The 17,634-nt window shown below is 47.7% G+C and overlaps 1 protein-coding gene across 1 annotated transcript; it reads right to left on the bottom strand.

Moving 5' to 3' along the window:
* Positions 1-380: 380 nt before the first annotated feature.
* LOC137474040 (uncharacterized) lies at positions 381-11,984 on the bottom strand. The gene is made up of 3 exons (XM_068190289.1): positions 11,878-11,984; positions 10,817-11,243; positions 381-2,235 (listed from the first exon to the last, which is right to left on the bottom strand). The coding sequence occupies exons 1-3, from the start codon at positions 11,982-11,984 to the stop codon at positions 406-408; spliced, it is 2,364 nt and encodes a 787-aa protein (XP_068046390.1). The 3' UTR covers positions 381-405.
* Positions 11,985-17,634: the final 5,650 nt, after the last annotated feature.

The raw sequence follows: 17,634 nt of genomic DNA, 5'->3' as shown, positions 1-17,634 counted from the left end.
AGGGCATCTGGGAGGAATGCTAAGTACTAAGCCTAATTAAAGCTACAGGTCGCTACATTAGAACTGCATTAAGTCCGTAACAGGCTAGGTTGCTGTCTTCGAGGTATTCCAAGCAACCTCCATCAGCTTCACTGTTCTTCTGTGAGGATGTGCAGGTGGAGCCAGTTTCTGCCTCACAGACTTAGGCAACAGCACTGTCGTAACTGGAAGGTGAAGGGCAAGGCCACTCAGAGGTGTGTCTGCACAACGAATCCATGTGCTGCAGCATCTTCCTTCTGCAGGAAAGGGAAAGCAGCTTCAGGATTGCCAATGACAAATGCAACAATTATGCAGAGTTCACGTGGCTGCCATCGGGTGTGACCCACCCCCCCCCGCCCCAGCACAGCTCTGTGCAGGGAACTCCTCTCAGTGGCTGGAGAGCAGCATCCGGAGGCGAAATCGCAGCCGACCATAAGCTTTCAGTGCCTCCATGTGGGCAGCAGGATCTCGGGCCAGGTGCTCAAAGAGGTTGAGTGGCTCAAGCCTTCGCATTGCCGATGGCAAGCTGATCTCTGCAGGAAGCCTCTCGTTGCCTAGCACAAAGTGCTCCAGGCATTTCAAGTGCAGGCAGCGGCGCAGGTACGCCATGACGTCCCACAGCCGCTGTGCAAATTCCCTCCTGCGCCACCGGGACAGCGGTACGGTGGTCAGCACGTGCATGACCACAGTCTTCCAGGTAGAGCTGGAAAAACCTGTGCCCCTCAGGATGCAGGTGAAGACCTGCAGGCATTTCAGGTGCAAGCTCTCACACGGCACCTGCCTGGCGATGTGCTGGAAGAATTTTGCCTCTGCCACAGCGTATGTCTCAGGCCACGCTGTGCTTGCCATGATGTTGGCCTCGGTGGGCTGACTGCTCACAAAGTTGCAGGAGTTGCCTTTCTGGGCCTCTGTGGGCTGGCTGACCACAAAGATGTCAGAGTCCCCTTGGCGCACCCCAAAGAGCATTTCCACTGTCAGGCTCCTCTTGCCTTTGCTCAGCTGGAATTGGCAGGACCGGCTGCAGGGCTGAAACACCAAGTGCCATGAGTATGACTGAGGCACATGCAGCCACGAGCATCTCACCAGCTGGTAGAACCAGTGGGAGGTTTTCTCCACATCCAGGTAGGAGCCAGTGCAGAGCGTCTCGAGGAGGCTGCGCTTCTGCTCCCGCCACAGCTCCTCCTGCGAGTGGTGCAGGAAGCACAACAGCTTCTCGCCCAGCCGCTCCCTCTCGCACGTGCACGCCAGCTCCACACGGACGCTGAAGGTCCTTGCTGCCATCTGCCCTGCACTGTTAAGCTCTAGGTGGAAGGTGTGCCCTGGCGGGGGATTCAGTGGGACCAGCACCTGGTACACCCCATCCCACTCACGGGGACTCCAGCCCTCAAAGGCACTGCCCACCCCGATGGCTTCTTGAGGCACCGGGTAGAAGCTATTGCTCACGCTGTCCACAAAGACACACGTGAAGTTCTCCATCAGCTCAGCTATCACTGAGCAACCTCTCTCCTGGTCCTCCACAGGCCACCATATGCTATCCAGTAAAAGGATGCCTTGCTCACTCCCAGCGTCCTGAGTGTCTTCACTGTCTTCAGTTCCACCATTGCCGCTCTCTTCCTTGCCACCATCGCTGACACCTTTTTCACTGGCAGCCACGTTACCTTGTTCTTCTTCTTTCCTATCCTTATTCCTGTTTCCCTCCACATTCAAATCACCCTGTTCTTCATCCTTGATTCTATCATTGCCATCTTCTTCGATAACGTCCTTATTTTCTTTCTCAGGTGCAGCAAAACCACTATGGTCTACTTCATTCCCATGATCACTGCTGTCTTCCTGCCCAGTCCAGTCTCTGCCTCTCTGTTCACTGGCATCACTGCTTTCCTGCACCTTCACATGCATGTATTCTTCCTGTCCATCTATGTTGTCTTCACCTTCATTTACATCATCGTTGTTGCCCGCCTTCACATTCGCACTGTTGCCTTTTTCTTCATTTCCATCTCCTTTTCCTTCCTTTCCAGTGTCCTTGTCTTGCTCCACCTGCACATCCTTGTTTTCTCCTTCATTTGCTTCATCGAGGTGTTCTTTATTTCCAGCAACATTGCCAGGTTCTTCTTCATTTCCTTCAGCAGTACTGTCCCCTGGCACATCCCCATCACTCCGTCCTTCATCTTTCTTTAAGACTTGGCCATTGCCACTGTTAACATAGCTGTCTTCCTTCAACTTCACATTATCATGGCCTTCAATGACATCATCGTTGTCTCCTTCATCTGCAGCCACAGGACTGCCTTCTCTGTCATTTTCAGTCTCGCTGTCGTCTGCCTCCACAGTCACATCAGTGTTTTCTTTGCCTTTCTCTGAATCAGGGCTGTCTTCCTCCTGTTCTTTTCCTCTCCCATCTCCCAAGGTCTTCCAGGAGCTCTGGTCCTTGCTGCTGCTGCTGGCCGCACAGCTCCTTCTTCTGCAGCTAAACCACAGGCCCAAGAGGAGCAGAACGCCAGCAAGAAGACAGAATGGCCACTGCTGCAGGGCACCAAAGAGCACGGCTCCCCAGCCCTCGTCCTGCTGCTCCAGGGGCCCCCGCTCCAGCTCCTGCAGCAGCCGAGCCATCTCACGGTCCAGCAGCTCCTGACGCTCCTTCATTTGCCGGTGCGTGGCCTCATCCAGCCCATCCCCAGCTGGCCGGGGGTACTGGATCAGGCTTTGCACGAGCACGAAGAGTAATGAAAGTAAAGCCATGGTCTGCAGGAGGACACACAGAAGGGTTTCAGTGGGGCCGGAATGGAGACAGACAATGAGGGGCAGGAGCGGCAAGGATGTGGCAGCAGGAAGGAGAGGGCCCCCGGCAGCTGGCAAGGCCTGCACCGCTGCCCCAGCAAGCAGCGCGCCCTCAGCGAGGCGTTCCCGCCGGGGCTGGGCCCTGGATGCGGGGGCAGCCCCAGGTACCCGCGCTTCTCCCCCAGCCCTCCCCCAGCCCCCCAGCCCCGTCTCCTCGCTGCTGTGTACTCACCGCTTGCCCAAGCTCTACTGGGGCAGCGGAACTTGCTGAGGCCTTTTATAGCTGCCCCCATGGTGACACGGCGCCTGTGATGTCACAGAACCCAGAGCGCGTCACAGGCCAGCCCCGCCCGCCGTCCCCAGCCCGGTCAGTGAAGTCATCGTGGCCCTGGGCACCCAGCGCCCCAACAGACACCAAGTGCAGATCCATCACTCGGGAACCTGGCAACACCAGAGCTTCCCTTGACAAAGCAGGCACAAGCACCCTCGCACACAACCCTTGTCAAATATAAATTTGGGTGGCATGACCCATGGATGTTTTCACTACACAGGTGTAAGCTTTTATTTATTATGCAAGGCGGAACTTTTTTGCTATCAATATTGATATTTATTACTGTGGTGGTGCATCTCCCCTCCCTTGCTCCTTTCCAGGCTGCAGTGTGGTCTGAGAAATACTTGTTAGGCCTTGGCTTTGACACACCACCTGGGATCAGCTCTTTCTTTTTTTTGGGTGATCTCAAGCACACCCATTTGTGACAATTACTTTGGGGGCAACATGTCATATCAGCTAACATTTATTTACTGATTTAGTGAGAAATAAAGAAATGCACACTTCTTGAATGATGCACAGAAAGTTGTAATGTCATCCAGTCTTAAGGCCTACACTTACTTTACACCAGCACTGTCCTGCCTCACAGATCTTTTGTGAAAAAGAAGATGTGTTAGGGTTTCTCTTCTGAATTAGGAACACTTCCAAAGATCTGTTTATTGACTGACAAAAGATCACACACGACCAACTTATGGTTTGCACAGCAACGTAAAAATCCTCAGGCCCACACAAACTACTTCTTACACCAGAGATGGCTGATCAATAGTCTGGCTGAAGACTGGGCCAGCCACTGCAATCAAGAAATACAAGTTTTTAGTCCTCAAAACACAGAACTTCTGGAGCATGGCTCATTCCACTCTAATGTGCTCTCCCCCAACAACAGATAAAGATGTGCCCCTCCTGACACTTGCTGCAACTGGCTACCCTAGCATGACAACCATTCTGAGAGAAACTCTTTTTAGTACGGGATGTAGATATGTCTGCATTTGGACGCCATCCTTGGTGCAAACCTCCTCCCTTTCTTTTTTTCTGGTTGGACATCCTTGCTGCTGCATATGGTGGAGCAGTTTATTGGGAAGAGTTTCTCTGATGCTGATCACAGCACAGCGGGAGGTTTTTGCTCCCTTGGGCTTCTTAAATTCTTTTTAGATGATCTCTTTATCAGCTGAGGGCTGACGGAACACAGAATGTCTGAATGATTGCCTTTCTCTGCTCCACCCATGACACAAGAGTTGCCTGCATTCAGAAAACACAGTTTTCTGAACCATCCTATTTAGTAACAAACAATGCCTTCTATATTCTGCCATCTAAATGAGGTCACTATTGGACAGCTTCACGTCCCAAGTGTTACCTAGCAGGGAGGGAAGCAGAGGAAGACAGGATCACAGCAGCCGCTGATCAGTCATTCACAGGCATCACCAGGAAGAAACAGGAGAGAGCCATGAATTTCACAGGCTACTGTGTTTCAGCAACCCATATCACCCTGCTCCTTTTAAATCTCTTCTGATGACAAGCTTCCAGTCTCATCACAGTGCTCACCTGAGGCACATGAGTAAACAAGATGAAGAATAGGAGGGAAAATGTCTTCTGACCTCCAGTCACTTAAGCATCAAGCAGACAAGAGAAAACCTCTGTCCTACTCTAAGAGAGGTTGTTTATACGCACCTACAGCTAAAGCTATTCTGAAAACCCACATTATTAGACCCAGAGTGATAAAGAGCTATGAATTTACTGATCCTGGGAAAAAGGCAGCTTTAAATGAGCTCTGCTACTCCTGCTGTCTCTCCTTAGAACTTCAGGTTGAGATGCTTAGGACCAACTAAAGAAAAAAGTAATTCCATTCGTGCCCTGGTCAAACATTTCTCAGTCTCTTGTCCCTCCTCCCAATGCACCAGCCAGTCAAACACAGACAAAGCAAGCTACCCATGGTAAGCTCCCAGTGGAAATACTGGCAAAATCCTCGTGGACTGCATTATTTGAAGGACCTGAGGTCAGGTCACTGACTGTGAATCGCTTTTACTGCTCCGCTTAGCCTACCACCTCAGCTCAGCTCAGCTCAGCTCAGCTCAGCAACCTGCCAGCTACCTTCAGCTGCGTTAACCCATGACCTGCAGTCAGAAAGGCATGAGTCTTATGAAAGAAACAGACATGGGGAATGTAGTGTGGAGATTAGTCCACACTCTGAGGAACAGGCAACACTAAAAAACAGCCTGGCAATAGCTTGTGTCTAGAAGCTGTGTACCTTCAAAACCACCTCAGGGGTTTGGGACTTGTGCTGACTTGCACAAAGGAACCCACTCCACCCTGCAGCAGTGGGCTCCTTCTTTCCAGCCTGGATGGAGACATGCCCTGCATTTTGCAAGCATGTCCAGGTGTTCAGAATGGAACATGCTGAGCATATTTAGCACCTTAAGGCATGCAGCTCTTCCTTTCTCAAAGTATGCTTTGTGAAATTATAGGTAGTGCTATCCCTACCTTCCCAAACCAATTACCCTCATTATATTGCACTTGCCTTCAAAATACTGCCGCTCCTACGTTTCAGACTTTGCTTCCCTCAGAAGGATGCACAAATAGTTGCAGTAGTTGCAAGCACCTGCACCTGCAATTTTCAACTAACTGCATCTTCAGAAAGGGTTCTGACAACAGGCCGTTCTCTGGACATGAACACGGCATGCTGAGGCAAGACAGATACCTTTGTTACATCTTATAGTCCAGATCTCTGTGGCCAGAGTCACAGTCCTTGAGATAAAATGAAAAAAAAAAAAAATCAGGGAATGTATTTTTGCCAAATGAAAATGAATTAAATCTATTGTGGGCTCTCATTCCGTTTTAGAGCGGAGTTGCATATACTTGAAAAACTGGTTTGTAAAGGGAAGGATTCCAGACTCTGCTTTATAAGAATGATAACAGGCACCACTGTGTTGAAGGCACTGATAACAGCCCAATTAAGGAGGGTTTTCTTTCGTTGTAATCACACACAATTTAAAACCAGCTCCTTACTTGCTTTCTTTTGTGAAATTCATTGTGAATTTTTCCTTCTAGGAAAATGTAAATAATAGTTTTCTATTTAAGTTTCTCATGAATGTGTGGTTACTTTGTCACCATTGTTACTTGCAAATTAGATTCCTTAAGCATTGCAAAGATGAAGAACAGCATGGTCTTGGCTGAAGAGAGTGATGTCAAAAATCAAAAAGCATAGATGGTTTTTACTATCCACATATATTGCTATTTTGCCAAATGAGTTTTATTGTAGTTTGACTATCACCTATAGATTTCATAGGTCAGCATATTAATATTTTTTTTCTTTGGTTCTGCCAAGAAACACACTCATTCTGATTCTTAATGACAACACCTTTCATCTTCATTCATGTCTTGTAAGTTGTGAGCAGAAAACAAATTGTCAGTGAAAAATGTTACTCACCTTACTATTCTCTATTTCCCCCCTTTCTCTCTTCCTCAGCACAACTGAAACATTTTATTTAGTTCAGTAATCCTGGAAACAAAGATAAAAATTGTTTTAACTATTCTGATAGCCATCAGTTGTTCAGCAGATAGTACATTATTATTAATGTATTATTATCTCCTAATTAGTCAGGAAAGCACAAATTGCACTTTCAGGGCTTTCCTGAAATGCAGTGAATTTCTATTGTAGTTGTACATACATCTTTTGCTTCTAGAGAAGCAAGTTGATGGTAGAAAGATCCTCCATGGAAACCACTATGGAGCTTCCTTGACCAACAGGTTTTGAAGTCTCTGATCCTGAAAACTGACTTCATTAAGGGTAAATACAAACAGCTACAGAGCTGCAGTGGAGCCAGTGAAGGTCTCCTTGAGTCTATGCATTGTAATAGATGATGGTAACAGGAGAGCTAAAATAAAATGCTTGTAAATCCACAATATAAAATCAGCATATGAAAAGGAAAGACCTGAAAGGTTTAACCGTCCTTAGGAACAAAACCTGATGGCAACTTTGTTTCATCACTCTCAAAACCTGTAGTAAAATTTTTAATATTGTTCTCATGAGGTACTATGAAGGTGAAGGTTCAAACGTGTGAAGAGAAAGGAGGAGGTGTTAGGGATGGTATGAGTTTGCTGGATTAAGTGACTTGGCTCCTAAGAAGCTGTGTTGAGTGACGAGGAAGGGACAAGGAAAAATGGGCAATTCCATTCCAGCCAATAAAACATTAAGGAGAAGCATTACATGAAGAGCTCATTGTCTTGCAGCTTGATTCCTCCCTGCTGAATGTAAGGGCAATAAATACTTTGGGGTGTTCAGGAGAGAATGCACTGAAAATTTTTGTTCCAGGACCTGTTCCTTTCTTCTATCAGTGATGATGTGTGCTGCATGTAAACAGTTGCCAGGAAGGGTAAAGTGATCAGAAAAGGTTTAATTTACCAATGAAAAAATTGCACGGTTGAATTCACGAGGCAAAATTAATAGCCCTGCTTTAAAGTGCTATGGAAGCAGAATACCGGGAAGTGACTGCTGGACAAAATCACCGTTTGAGCCACTTATGTCATTTTTTCAGGTAGTTGCACTGGGTGGACATTTTTTAAGAAATGGTGGGTTAAATAAAAAGAAGGATGCATTTCAGGCAATTTGAGAAACTTTTCTCCTTTTATTATTTCTTCACACATATATATGTAGATATTACTGAAGGGCAACTATTACTGAAGGGTAGCTCAATCTTTTAGGACTGAATTGTTCCCTAGGAGCGTATAAAAGTGATTGTGTAAAGAAACCTTTTCCAAATATTCCTACAAAATTCAGGAGTACTCTGCTGCAAAATTTCAGGCACTTCAGGGCATTTTCACTTCAGGCTTCGCGGCTTTTCACCTCCACAGCCTCTGGCAGCAGGAACGCCCGGCTAGAGCTGCCCTTGCAGAGACTGTGGCTGCCACGTGGACGGGTGCTCCAGGGCTATGGCGTTTGCCTCCCTGCTAGTGCTGAGCGCTCTGGCGTGGGTTCGCAGCTTTGATAGCTTCACGCTGAGAGGAAACGAAGGGACGAGAGAGGCACACTTTTCCGGCGAGGCAGAGAACTTTTATTTCCCGCGTGGTCACGGTGGTGGTCGGAGCGACTGTTCCCGGTGCTGGTGCAGGCCAAAATGGCGACGGGACAGAGAAAGCATTGGGTTAAATAGGGGGCTGGCAGAGAGGGGTGGAAAACCCCCTCACCCAATGGGGACAGACAACAGGGGAGTGACACAGAACATAACAACCTATGGGAACATATCAGAGGTGGGTACAGTGTTCTGGGACAAGTCGCACTGCAGAGGTGGGGTGACTGGCACAGAACTTTCTGTGAAGAAGCAGGGAGTGGTTACAAGATTGACATGTAAGAGCTCCCGTGGCACACAGCTTGGAACGGACCACTGTGAGGGGAAAATAGGGGTACAGAGAACCAACCTAACTAGCATTTATTAAAATCCCTAACTAAACCAACCCAAACTACAACAAAGCTTTAAGCATTTCTATGGGAATGCTCAAGAGACTGCATACTTAAAATATCCAACGTCTCTGTTTGCAAAGAGTCTTTATTTCAGATAGATGTATAGGAAGGGCATTCTCTAAGATACAGAGGGATAAATACAAAGAATGACACTAAGGGTAGCTCTGCAAAATAGTTCTACGCTGACAACACTAAAGGGCATCTGGGAGGAATGCTAAGTACTAAGTCTAATTAAAGCTACAGGTCGCTACATTAGAACTGCATTAAGTCCGTAACAGGCTAGGTTGCTGTCTTCGAGGTATTCCAAGCAACCTCCATCAGCTTCACTGTTCTTCTGTGAGGATGTGCAGGTGGAGCCAGTTTCTGCCTCACAGACTTAGGCAACAGCACTGTCGTAACTGGAAGGTGAAGGGCAAGGCCACTCAGAGGTGTGTCTGCACAACGAATCCATGTGCTGCAGCATCTTCCTTCTGCAGGAAAGGGAAAGCAGCTTCAGGATTGCCAATGACAAATGCAACAATTATGCAGAGTTCACGTGGCTGCCATCGGGTGTGACCCCCCCCCCCCTCCCCAGCACAGCTCTGTGCAGGGAACTCCTCTCAGTGGCTGGAGAGCAGCATCCGGAGGCGAAATCGCAGCCGACCATAAGCTTTCAGTGCCTCCATGTGGGCAGCAGGATCTCGGGCCAGGTGCTCAAAGAGGTTGAGTGGCTCAAGCCTTCGCATTGCCGATGGCAAGCTGATCTCTGCAGGAAGCCTCTCGTTGCCTAGCACAAAGTGCTCCAGGCATTTCAAGTGCAGGCAGCGGCGCAGGTACGCCATGACGTCCCACAGCCGCTGTGCAAATTCCCTCCTGCGCCACCGGGACAGCGGTACGGTGGTCAGCACGTGCATGACCACAGTCTTCCAGGTAGAGCTGGAAAAACCTGTGCCCCTCAGGATGCAGGTGAAGACCTGCAGGCATTTCAGGTGCAAGCTCTCACACGGCACCTGCCTGGCGATGTGCTGGAAGAATTTTGCCTCTGCCACAGCGTATGTCTCAGGCCACGCTGTGCTTGCCATGATGTTGGCCTCGGTGGGCTGACTGCTCACAAAGTTGCAGGAGTTGCCTTTCTGGGCCTCTGTGGGCTGGCTGACCACAAAGATGTCAGAGTCCCCTTGGCGCACCCCAAAGAGCATTTCCACTGTCAGGCTCCTCTTGCCTTTGCTCAGCTGGAATTGGCAGGACCGGCTGCAGGGCTGAAACACCAAGTGCCATGAGTATGACTGAGGCACATGCAGCCACGAGCATCTCACCAGCTGGTAGAACCAGTGGGAGGTTTTCTCCACATCCAGGTAGGAGCCAGTGCAGAGCGTCTCGAGGAGGCTGCGCTTCTGCTCCCGCCACAGCTCCTCCTGCGAGTGGTGCAGGAAGCACAACAGCTTCTCGCCCAGCCGCTCCCTCTCGCACGTGCACGCCAGCTCCACACGGACGCTGAAGGTCCTTGCTGCCATCTGCCCTGCACTGTTAAGCTCTAGGTGGAAGGTGTGCCCTGGCGGGGGATTCAGTGGGACCAGCACCTGGTACACCCCATCCCACTCACGGGGACTCCAGCCCTCAAAGGCACTGCCCACCCCGATGGCTTCTTGAGGCACCGGGTAGAAGCTATTGCTCACGCTGTCCACAAAGACACACGTGAAGTTCTCCATCAGCTCAGCTATCACTGAGCAACCTCTCTCCTGGTCCTCCACAGGCCACCATATGCTATCCAGTAAAAGGATGCCTTGCTCACTCCCAGCGTCCTGAGTGTCTTCACTGTCTTCAGTTCCACCATTGCCGCTCTCTTCCTTGCCACCATCGCTGACACCTTTTTCACTGGCAGCCACGTTACCTTGTTCTTCTTCTTTCCTATCCTTATTCCTGTTTCCCTCCACATTCAAATCACCCTGTTCTTCATCCTTGATTCTATCATTGCCATCTTCTTCGATAACGTCCTTATTTTCTTTCTCAGGTGCAGCAAAACCACTATGGTCTACTTCATTCCCATGATCACTGCTGTCTTCCTGCCCAGTCCAGTCTCTGCCTCTCTGTTCACTGGCATCACTGCTTTCCTGCACCTTCACATGCATGTATTCTTCCTGTCCATCTATGTTGTCTTCACCTTCATTTACATCATCGTTGTTGCCCGCCTTCACATTCGCACTGTTGCCTTTTTCTTCATTTCCATCTCCTTTTCCTTCCTTTCCAGTGTCCTTGTCTTGCTCCACCTGCACATCCTTGTTTTCTCCTTCATTTGCTTCATCGAGGTGTTCTTTATTTCCAGCAACATTGCCAGGTTCTTCTTCATTTCCTTCAGCAGTACTGTCCCCTGGCACATCCCCGTCACTCCGTCCTTCATCTTTCTTTAAGACTTGGCCATTGCCACTGTTAACATAGCTGTCTTCCTTCAACTTCACATTATCATGGCCTTCAATGACATCATCGTTGTCTCCTTCATCTGCAGCCACAGGACTGCCTTCTCTGTCATTTTCAGTCTCGCTGTCGTCTGCCTCCACAGTCACATCAGTGTTTTCTTTGCCTTTCTCTGAATCAGGGCTGTCTTCCTCCTGTTCTTTTCCTCTCCCATCTCCCAAGGTCTTCCAGGAGCTCTGGTCCTTGCTGCTGCTGCTGGCCGCACAGCTCCTTCTTCTGCAGCTAAACCACAGGCCCAAGAGGAGCAGAACGCCAGCAAGAAGACAGAATGGCCACTGCTGCAGGGCACCAAAGAGCACGGCTCCCCAGCCCTTGTCCTGCTGCTCCAGGGGCCCCCGCTCCAGCTCCTGCAGCAGCCGAGCCATCTCACGGTCCAGCAGCTCCTGACGCTCCTTCATTTGCCGGTGCGTGGCCTCATCCAGCCCATCCCCAGCTGGCCGGGGGTACTGGATCAGGCTTTGCACGAGCACGAAGAGTAATGAAAGTAAAGCCATGGTCTGCAGGAGGACACACAGAAGGGTTTCAGTGGGGCCGGAATGGAGACAGACAATGAGGGGCAGGAGCGGCAAGGATGTGGCAGCAGGAAGGAGAGGGCCCCCGGCAGCTGGCAAGGCCTGCACCGCTGCCCCAGCAAGCAGCGCGCCCTCAGCGAGGCGTTCCCGCCGGGGCTGGGCCCTGGATGCGGGGGCAGCCCCAGGTACCCGCGCTTCTCCCCCAGCCCTCCCCCAGCCCCCCAGCCCCGTCTCCTCGCTGCTGTGTACTCACCGCTTGCCCAAGCTCTACTGGGGCAGCGGAACTTGCTGAGGCCTTTTATAGCTGCCCCCATGGTGACACGGCGCCTGTGATGTCACAGAACCCAGAGCGCGTCACAGGCCAGCCCCGCCCGCCGTCCCCAGCCCGGTCAGTGAAGTCATCGTGGCCCTGGGCACCCAGCGCCCCAACAGACACCAAGTGCAGATCCATCACTCGGGAACCTGGCAACACCAGAGCTTCCCTTGACAAAGCAGGCACAAGCACCCTCGCACACAACCCTTGTCAAATATAAATTTGGGTGGCATGACCCATGGATGTTTTCACTACACAGGTGTAAGCTTTTATTTATTATGCAAGGCGGAACTTTTTTGCTATCAATATTGATATTTATTACTGTGGTGGTGCATCTCCCCTCCCTTGCTCCTTTCCAGGCTGCAGTGTGGTCTGAGAAATACTTGTTAGGCCTTGGCTTTGACACACCACCTGGGATCAGCTCTTTCTTTTTTTTGGGTGATCTCAAGCACACCCATTTGTGACAATTACTTTGGGGGCAACATGTCATATCAGCTAACATTTATTTACTGATTTAGTGAGAAATAAAGAAATGCACACTTCTTGAATGATGCACAGAAAGTTGTAATGTCATCCAGTCTTAAGGCCTACACTTACTTTACACCAGCACTGTCCTGCCTCACAGATCTTTTGTGAAAAAGAAGATGTGTTAGGGTTTCTCTTCTGAATTAGGAACACTTCCAAAGATCTGTTTATTGACTGACAAAAGATCACACACGACCAACTTATGGTTTGCACAGCAACGTAAAAATCCTCAGGCCCACACAAACTACTTCTTACACCAGAGATGGCTGATCAATAGTCTGGCTGAAGACTGGGCCAGCCACTGCAATCAAGAAATACAAGTTTTTAGTCCTCAAAACACAGAACTTCTGGAGCATGGCTCATTCCACTCTAATGTGCTCTCCCCCAACAACAGATAAAGATGTGCCCCTCCTGACACTTGCTGCAACTGGCTACCCTAGCATGACAACCATTCTGAGAGAAACTCTTTTTAGTACGGGATGTAGATATGTCTGCATTTGGACGCCATCCTTGGTGCAAACCTCCTCCCTTTCTTTTTTTCTGGTTGGACATCCTTGCTGCTGCATATGGTGGAGCAGTTTATTGGGAAGAGTTTCTCTGATGCTGATCACAGCACAGCGGGAGGTTTTTGCTCCCTTGGGCTTCTTAAATTCTTTTTAGATGATCTCTTTATCAGCTGAGGGCTGACGGAACACAGAATGTCTGAATGATTGCCTTTCTCTGCTCCACCCATGACACAAGAGTTGCCTGCATTCAGAAAACACAGTTTTCTGAACCATCCTATTTAGTAACAAACAATGCCTTCTATATTCTGCCATCTAAATGAGGTCACTATTGGACAGCTTCACGTCCCAAGTGTTACCTAGCAGGGAGGGAAGCAGAGGAAGACAGGATCACAGCAGCCGCTGATCAGTCATTCACAGGCATCACCAGGAAGAAACAGGAGAGAGCCATGAATTTCACAGGCTACTGTGTTTCAGCAACCCATATCACCCTGCTCCTTTTAAATCTCTTCTGATGACAAGCTTCCAGTCTCATCACAGTGCTCACCTGAGGCACATGAGTAAACAAGATGAAGAATAGGAGGGAAAATGTCTTCTGACCTCCAGTCACTTAAGCATCAAGCAGACAAGAGAAAACCTCTGTCCTACTCTAAGAGAGGTTGTTTATACGCACCTACAGCTAAAGCTATTCTGAAAACCCACATTATTAGACCCAGAGTGATAAAGAGCTATGAATTTACTGATCCTGGGAAAAAGGCAGCTTTAAATGAGCTCTGCTACTCCTGCTGTCTCTCCTTAGAACTTCAGGTTGAGATGCTTAGGACCAACTAAAGAAAAAAGTAATTCCATTCGTGCCCTGGTCAAACATTTCTCAGTCTCTTGTCCCTCCTCCCAATGCACCAGCCAGTCAAACACAGACAAAGCAAGCTACCCATGGTAAGCTCCCAGTGGAAATACTGGCAAAATCCTCGTGGACTGCATTATTTGAAGGACCTGAGGTCAGGTCACTGACTGTGAATCACTTTTACTGCTCCGCTTAGCCTACCACCTCAGCTCAGCTCAGCTCAGCTCAGCTCAGCTCAGCAACCTGCCAGCTACCTTCAGCTGCGTTAACCCATGACCTGCAGTCAGAAAGGCATGAGTCTTATGAAAGAAACAGACATGGGGAATGTAGTGTGGAGATTAGTCCACACTCTGAGGAACAGGCAACACTAAAAAACAGCCTGGCAATAGCTTGTGTCTAGAAGCTGTGTACCTTCAAAACCACCTCAGGGGTTTGGGACTTGTGCTGACTTGCACAAAGGAACCCACTCCACCCTGCAGCAGTGGGCTCCTTCTTTCCAGCCTGGATGGAGACATGCCCTGCATTTTGCAAGCATGTCCAGGTGTTCAGAATGGAACATGCTGAGCATATTTAGCACCTTAAGGCATGCAGCTCTTCCTTTCTCAAAGTATGCTTTGTGAAATTATAGGTAGTGCTATCCCTACCTTCCCAAACCAATTACCCTCATTATATTGCACTTGCCTTCAAAATACTGCCGCTCCTACGTTTCAGACTTTGCTTCCCTCAGAAGGATGCACAAATAGTTGCAGTAGTTGCAAGCACCTGCACCTGCAATTTTCAACTAACTGCATCTTCAGAAAGGGTTCTGACAACAGGCCGTTCTCTGGACATGAACACGGCATGCTGAGGCAAGACAGATACCTTTGTTACATCTTATAGTCCAGATCTCTGTGGCCAGAGTCACAGTCCTTGAGATAAAATGAAAAAAAAAAAAAAAATCAGGGAATGTATTTTTGCCAAATGAAAATGAATTAAATCTATTGTGGGCTCTCATTCCGTTTTAGAGCGGAGTTGCATATACTTGAAAAACTGGTTTGTAAAGGGAAGGATTCCAGACTCTGCTTTATAAGAATGATAACAGGCACCACTGTGTTGAAGGCACTGATAACAGCCCAATTAAGGAGGGTTTTCTTTCGTTGTAATCACACACAATTTAAAACCAGCTCCTTACTTGCTTTCTTTTGTGAAATTCATTGTGAATTTTTCCTTCTAGGAAAATGTAAATAATAGTTTTCTATTTAAGTTTCTCATGAATGTGTGGTTACTTTGTCACCATTGTTACTTGCAAATTAGATTCCTTAAGCATTGCAAAGATGAAGAACAGCATGGTCTTGGCTGAAGAGAGTGATGTCAAAAATCAAAAAGCATAGATGGTTTTTACTATCCACATATATTGCTATTTTGCCAAATGAGTTTTATTGTAGTTTGACTATCACCTATAGATTTCATAGGTCAGCATATTAATATTTTTTTTCTTTGGTTCTGCCAAGAAACCCACTCATTCTGATTCTTAATGACAACACCTTTCATCTTCATTCATGTCTTGTAAGTTGTGAGCAGAAAACAAATTGTCAGTGAAAAATGTTACTCACCTTACTATTCTCTATTTCCCCCCTTTCTCTCTTCCTCAGCACAACTGAAACATTTTATTTAGTTCAGTAATCCTGGAAACAAAGATAAAAATTGTTTTAACTATTCTGATAGCCATCAGTTGTTCAGCAGATAGTACATTATTATTAATGTATTATTATCTCCTAATTAGTCAGGAAAGCACAAATTGCACTTTCAGGGCTTTCCTGAAATGCAGTGAATTTCTATTGTAGTTGTACATACATCTTTTGCTTCTAGAGAAGCAAGTTGATGGTAGAAAGATCCTCCATGGAAACCACTATGGAGCTTCCTTGACCAACAGGTTTTGAAGTCTCTGATCCTGAAAACTGACTTCATTAAGGGTAAATACAAACAGCTACAGAGCTGCAGTGGAGCCAGTGAAGGTCTCCTTGAGTCTATGCATTGTAATAGATGATGGTAACAGGAGAGCTAAAATAAAATGCTTGTAAATCCACAATATAAAATCAGCATATGAAAAGGAAAGACCTGAAAGGTTTAACCGTCCTTAGGAACAAAACCTGATGGCAACTTTGTTTCATCACTCTCAAAACCTGTAGTAAAATTTTTAATATTGTTCTCATGAGGTACTATGAAGGTGAAGGTTCAAACGTGTGAAGAGAAAGGAGGAGGTGTTAGGGATGGTATGAGTTTGCTGGATTAAGTGACTCGGCTCCTAAGAAGCTGTGTTGAGTGACGAGGAAGGGACAAGGAAAAATGGGCAATTCCATTCCAGCCAATAAAACATTAAGGAGAAGCATTACATGAAGAGCTCATTGTCTTGCAGCTTGATTCCTCCCTGCTGAATGTAAGGGCAATAAATACTTTGGGGTGTTCAGGAGAGAATGCACTGAAAATTTTTGTTCCAGGACCTGTTCCTTTCTTCTATCAGTGATGATGTGTGCTGCATGTAAACAGTTGCCAGGAAGGGTAAAGTGATCAGAAAAGGTTTAATTTACCAATGAAAAAATTGCACGGTTGAATTCACGAGGCAAAATTAATAGCCCTGCTTTAAAGTGCTATGGAAGCAGAATACCGGGAAGTGACTGCTGGACAAAATCACCGTTTGAGCCACTTATGTCATTTTTTCAGGTAGTTGCACTGGGTGGACATTTTTTAAGAAATGGTGGGTTAAATAAAAAGAAGGATGCATTTCAGGCAATTTGAGAAACTTTTCTCCTTTTATTATTTCTTCACACATATATATGTAGATATTACTGAAGGGCAACTATTACTGAAGGGTAGCTCAATCTTTTAGGACTGAATTGTTCCCTAGGAGCGTATAAAAGTGATTGTGTAAAGAAACCTTTTCCAAATATTCCTACAAAATTCAGGAGTACTCTGCTGCAAAATTTCAGGCACTTCAGGGCATTTTCACTTCAGGCTTCGCGGCTTTTCACCTCCACAGCCTCTGGCAGCAGGAACGCCCGGCTAGAGCTGCCCTTGCAGAGACTGTGGCTGCCACGTGGACGGGTGCTCCAGGGCTATGGCGTTTGCCTCCCTGCTAGTGCTGAGCGCTCTGGCGTGGGTTCGCAGCTTTGATAGCTTCACGCTGAGAGGAAACGAAGGGACGAGAGAGGCACACTTTTCCGGCGAGGCAGAGAACTTTTATTTCCCGCGTGGTCACGGTGGTGGTCGGAGCGACTGTTCCCGGTGCTGGTGCAGGCCAAAATGGCGACGGGACAGAGAAAGCATTGGGTTAAATAGGGGGCTGGCAGAGAGGGGTGGAAAACCCCCTCACCCAATGGGGACAGACAACAGGGGAGTGACACAGAACATAACAACCTATGGGAACATATCAGAGGTGGGTACAGTGTTCTGGGACAAGTCGCACTGCAGAGGTGGGGTGACTGGCACAGAACTTTCTGTGAAGAAGCAGGGAGTGGTTACAAGATTGACATGTAAGAGCTCCCGTGGCACACAGCTTGGAACGGACCACTGTGAGGGGAAAATAGGGGTACAGAGAACCAACCTAACTAGCATTTATTAAAATCCCTAACTAAACCAACCCAAACTACAACAAAGCTTTAAGCATTTCTATGGGAATGCTCAAGAGACTGCATACTTAAAATATCCAACGTCTCTGTTTGCAAAGAGTCTTTATTTCAGATAGATGTATAGGAAGGGCATTCTCTAAGATACAGAGGGATAAATACAAAGAATGACACTAAGGGTAGCTCTGCAAAATAGTTCTACGCTGACAACACTAAAGGGCATCTGGGAGGAATGCTAAGTACTAAGCCTAATTAAAGCTACAGGTCGCTACATTAGAACTGCATTAAGTCCGTAACAGGCTAGGTTGCTGTCT

Source organism: Anomalospiza imberbis, chromosome 5, assembly GCF_031753505.1.
Source record: "Anomalospiza imberbis isolate Cuckoo-Finch-1a 21T00152 chromosome 5, ASM3175350v1, whole genome shotgun sequence".
In the NCBI taxonomy this organism is placed as follows: domain Eukaryota; kingdom Metazoa; phylum Chordata; class Aves; order Passeriformes; family Viduidae; genus Anomalospiza; species Anomalospiza imberbis.
The sequence above is the reverse complement of the archived record's forward strand: the minus strand, read 5'-3'. Positions and strand labels throughout refer to the sequence as shown.

Bases quoted from the DNA above. Each gene is read 5' to 3' on its own strand.
- LOC137474040 (XM_068190289.1), bottom strand. From the start codon at position 11,984: ATGGATCTGCACTTGGTGTCTGTTGGGGCGCTGGGTGCCCAGGGCCAC. The intron at 11,244-11,877 runs GTTCTGTGACAT...CCTGTGGTTTAG, and splicing joins TGGCCTGTGACGCGCTCTGG to CTGCAGAAGAAGGAGCTGTG. The intron at 2,236-10,816 runs GTGGAGCAAGAC...GATAATGTGAAG, and splicing joins GAGAAAACAAGGATGTGCAG to TTGAAGGAAGACAGCTATGT.